A 4,602-nucleotide genomic window follows, 5' to 3' on the forward strand; every position below is an offset into this window, starting at 1 on the left:
ATCTGAAGTGTTGTCCCCTCTGTTCACTTGACCACCTTCTCTTTCCCTGACCTCAGCACAGAAGTTGCCTCCTCCAAGAAGCCTTCTCTTGTCTTCCCAAACTGAATTTGGTGCTCTCCCTCAGCTTCCACAGACTTGTTTCACCATCTATTTGCCATCAGGTTGTACATTCCATGAAGGCAATCCCTACGGAAATCACTTTGTGGTTAAGAGGGCGCCTCTGGTGTCAGGAATGATAGGCTAACATTCTACAGGCGATAATTACTAGCTACATGGCCTTGGGAAAATTACTAAGCCTCTCTGTGCCTCAGTTTCCTCATCCATAGAATGGGACTGCTGAGAGCATTTATCTTATAGGGACATCAGGAGGATTCAATTGGTTATTTCAGGGAGAGACCTTAGCAGATTGTCTGGCGTCAAAACCTCAAGTATTCAGCTGCCGTCGACATTATCATTATAGACTTTGTGATAGAGATTGCAAGGTGCCTGAGAGCCTCGGTTAAATGCCTGACTCCATGATTGCTTTTATTGCAGTTGTGCGCTGATGGTTCCTTTGTCCTCAGCTCTGCACTCTGGTTGTTGAGGGAGATCATTCACACAGCCAGGGCTAGGAACTGGTGAAGCCGTTGAGGGGCTCAGTCTGGAAACCCAGAAAGTAGCTACTTCCCCCAAATTAGGGGTGCTAAAGGGCAGAAGAGGGACGTCCCATGATAAAGCCCTGCCCAGCTGTAGGAGCGAGGGGTCCGGGGGCTGTGCTAGATGTGGTCAGGGCTAGGAGCTCTTGAAAGAGCCAGGTGGAGCCTCGGCCCTGCGGGTGGAAAGAGGGAAACTGAAAGTGGGCACCCAGAAGCCGGGGAGGCAGGAATTAGCCTTAGAGCAGCGGGTTCCCCTCCCAGCCCTGGGCCTGAGGTCTGGGTGAGCTCAGTCACAAGCTTAGGTGGTCCCGGGCAGGCTGCTGCAGTTGAAGGCAGAAGCAGCCCAGATTCTGGGGTGGAGCTGAGCCTGCATGGGTGGTCAGGGGGCTTGGCTTTGGGGCACAAGTAGCCTCAGAGGTACAGAGTCTGGCAGTCAGCATGGAAAGGCACAAGCAACATGTCCAAGGAAACTGTTTATTGCTCTCGGGAGACCCAGGACCCTCCGGAGTGAAGAGTCCACGGGCCCCTGTGCATGTGGGAGCTACACAGGCAGTTGCTGTCACCTTCCAAGGATGAGCAGACAGGGCCAGACATGCCCTGGCCACTCGGTGCACAGGGGTCAGGCTGTGCCCAGAGACCCGAGCATCCAGCTTCCATTCCAGGCTCCCTACTGAGAGCCCCACTGCTTGATGGCAAGCTCTAGGCTTGCTTGGGATTGATGACTTTGCTTATGAAGAAGATGTTCTGGGTGTCCATAGGGACGATGATCATCAGGAAGGGCCTGTTGAAACGCACAGTGATCTTTGGGTCCACGAATCCAGAAAGGAGGGTGATTTTGACTCCTGTGGCAGCAGATGCTTCTGTGCCCTCCTCAGACACATCAAGCACAGCCTTGTGGACCACCTGTGGGGAGAGCAGAACATTACTCACGGGAGACGCAGATGGGCAGGAAGTCAGCAACCTGGCTGTGTGCCGCTAAGGGGACTAACGTGCATTGAGCACCGAGCACTGGCCTGTCTTTGCGCTGTTGAATGTTTGCTCCTCTCAACTCCCCTGCCAACTAGTTTTGCACAGTACCGATGCCTAGATATGCACATGGAGACCCAGATGCTGTGTGTGATTTGCCCAGAGCCATCGAGGTAAAGGATGGAGCAACTCATATGCATCCCTTTCTGTCCGAGTTGAGAGTCTGTTGCCCCCAAAACAGCCACTACTGTTGGGAGGAAGAGCAAGAGCAATGTAAAGTATTTTTCTTCCAAGCAACATCCTGGCAGCTCTTGACCACAAGAAGCTGCTGCAGAAACCTCCTCGGCCAGGCCAGCATGGCTTTCAGCATCTCTCCTGCTCTAGCTTAAACATCTTTGGGGTTTTCAAGTACTTTTCATGGCCTTGAATTCCTAAACCGTATGGGTCTGCTCCTCTACACACGCCGTTCTGTTACTTTGCTGTTTGAAAGGTGGAGTGCAGCTCTCAACCCAGTGCTGTGTGAGCACAGAGGGCAGACAAGAGCGAAGGGCTGCATGGCCACCCTGCCTTGGCACCTCTGCTTTGAGTAACACAAGCTGAGTGTCCCAAGTAATCTTCTCTCATACTCTGAGCTTATTTTCATCACAATTGCTAGATAGTCATTGTTATTACCTATTGGCATTACCTGCCCAGGCAATCCCAAGAGGCATCTGGCCCTCTGGACAGTGGTTGGGGCAGGGGCTGCAGCCTCAGGTTAGTGTTGAAGCAACTCGCTCGCGCTTGGTGGTTTATTGTGGCTTCCACAGTAAGTACCCAGGCACTGGATACTGGCCAAGAACTATCACTACCATTTTACACATGAAAAGCTGGGGGTGGAGGACTTCAATTGTTTGCCTCCATGGGTAGTAAATGGTGTGGTGTGGAATGGTGTCCATGGCTTTCTGATTCCAAGCCTGGGTGACATTATGTTGTAGAGAACCAGCCCCTAACACAGCAACAGGAGCTGGGCTATAACTTAGCTCTTCTTGGCTTGGGGCTGTCCCAAGCAGGGTGAGTGCATAATGAGAAATGCACTTGCATTAACCCAAGTTCAAGAGTACCCAAGTTCAAGAGTCCATTTGGCTTTCACCATTCAAGTTCAGATACAAAGGATGAATTGACCCAAGTCTAAAGACTTACCTGAGAGACTGCTATGTTCCTGGCCCCTGTGATCCCTGACAAGTCAGCCTTGCTGGTGAAGACTTCCTCAATGCCCAGCTGGCGAAGTACGTCTTCCAGGTCATAGTCCCTCGAGATGGAAAACTTTGGCAGGTAGAGCTCATCTATATGTCTAGAAAATGAGAAAAAAAAAGTATCTGAACCTCTGCTGATCAGTGCCTACCTGCCTCCCATCTCGCAGCATGGTCTTCCCTGGTTTCCTCTACAGTCACTCCCTTCTGACTGGAAATAGATAATCTGTTCCTCAATTTCTTAACCCCTGTCTTTACTCTTCTTGTTCATTAATTATTCATTCAGATCTGCAAGTGTGAAAGGCTCCAGGCAGCGCACCAAGTCTGGAGTTGTGGACCTGCTCAAGCCTGGTCCTGCCCTTTCCCTGCAGTTTGCAATGCGGTCGAAGCACCTTCACACCAGCAGGGACTCCTGATTGTGTTGAGAGCCTGGACCAGGTCAGCTGCACTGGCTGCATGGCAGTTTGCTTCACGGGAGCACCAGGAAGGCTTCCTGTAGGAGGTGGCGTTGAGACTGAGTCCCAAAGGTGGGAAAGGAGCTAGCTAGGTGAAGAGGTGGGCAGGAGGCAGGTGGAAGAACCTGGAAGAAGGTGGGAGCAGGAGGAGTTGCTCCACAGGGTGGTGGGTGACCTCAGTGTCTCAGGGAGAGGGATAGTGAGGGATGAGGTGGGGCAGGAGCCAGAGGCAGGTCAAAAAGGGCCTGGGGGCCTCTGAAGAGTCTGATTGTATTGGAAGAGCTTTGGGGACCCTGAAACAATCAGTTGGAGGTTCCCATCTTGCCTCGCCAGTGGGCACTGTCCCTCAAGCCAGGTGTGGACTGGCATAGAGCAGGCCACAAGCTGTTAGAGGCCCAAGTCACACCTCCCACCCGCGAGCTCCCCCTCCCTTAGCGTATAGCCCTCTGAAGACGCCTGTCACTGTCTGCCTGGTCTTACAATTACACAGGAGGCTGTGTCTTCCATTGGACTCTGAGTCCCACGAAAGAGGAAGGTGTCCTATTTCTATTTTTATTCATTCATTCATGTGTTTGTCCCTTCATTCCATCCTTCATACAGCAAATATCTAGTGAGCATTCTCTGTGGGCTAGGAGTGTGTGGACCACAGCATTTTGTAAATCTAAAGTGTTTGGAGAATTCTTGCCATTCAAAACTATTTGCTGAGCCCCGCTCCCTGGTGGCTATTTGGTGCTAAAGGAGGAAGGAGTCTGGGAGTAAATGGATGGGTTGGGTAGGACTCCCATGTTCTGGGGTCTCCTGGGATCTAGAGTGAGGAGGGGCTAAGGGTCAGGCAATCCCAAGAGGTTTCCAGCCCTCTGGACAGTGGTTGGGGCAGGGGCTGCAGCCTCAGTTTGTGTTGAAGCAGCTTCCTCGCCCTTGGTGGTTTATTACGGCTTCCACATACAATATCTCACTGGATTCTCATAATCACCTAGTGAAAACAGGGGTGGTGGGGAAAGGACACTTCTCTCTATTCAGGAGAGAGCTGAGCTCCAGAGAAGAGCAATGACCTGCTCCAGGTCACACCAGCCACCACGGTCTGAACCCAAGGCTGGTGCTCCTCCCTCCCTACCCCGCACAGTTGCCCGCATGCACTCCCTGGGCCCACTGCAGGGTCTGGGCCCGGAACTACTGCTCCACCTCACTGTGTCCCCATGAAATCGGTCAGCTCAATTCCATGTGCCCCAGTCTGTTCTTCCACCCTCAAGTTTATCTGGAATGCAACCACTTCTCACATGCATGGCTCCCTCCTGGGTCCCAGCCACAGTGGGTTCC

General features: G+C 52.3%; 1 protein-coding gene across 2 annotated transcripts in view; it reads right to left on the minus strand.

Moving 5' to 3' along the window:
• Positions 1-1,090: 1,090 nt before the first annotated feature.
• The window catches only part of SERPINA3 (serpin peptidase inhibitor, clade A (alpha-1 antiproteinase, antitrypsin), member 3), a 12,831-nt gene continuing 9,319 nt past the window's right edge, over positions 1,091-4,602 (minus strand). For both annotated transcript variants that reach the window (XM_011991688.1, XM_011991689.1), the window contains exons 4-5: positions 2,781-2,931; positions 1,091-1,538 (exon numbers count right to left, since the gene is read on the minus strand). In XM_011991688.1, coding sequence (XP_011847078.1) covers positions 1,335-1,538; positions 2,781-2,931 — 355 coding nt within the window. In that variant the 3' untranslated portion in view covers positions 1,091-1,334. The remainder of the gene's footprint in view (positions 1,539-2,780; positions 2,932-4,602) is intronic.

This window comes from Mandrillus leucophaeus, unplaced genomic scaffold (assembly GCF_000951045.1).
Source record: "Mandrillus leucophaeus isolate KB7577 unplaced genomic scaffold, Mleu.le_1.0 Scaffold4, whole genome shotgun sequence".
Lineage (NCBI taxonomy): Eukaryota > Metazoa > Chordata > Mammalia > Primates > Cercopithecidae > Mandrillus > Mandrillus leucophaeus.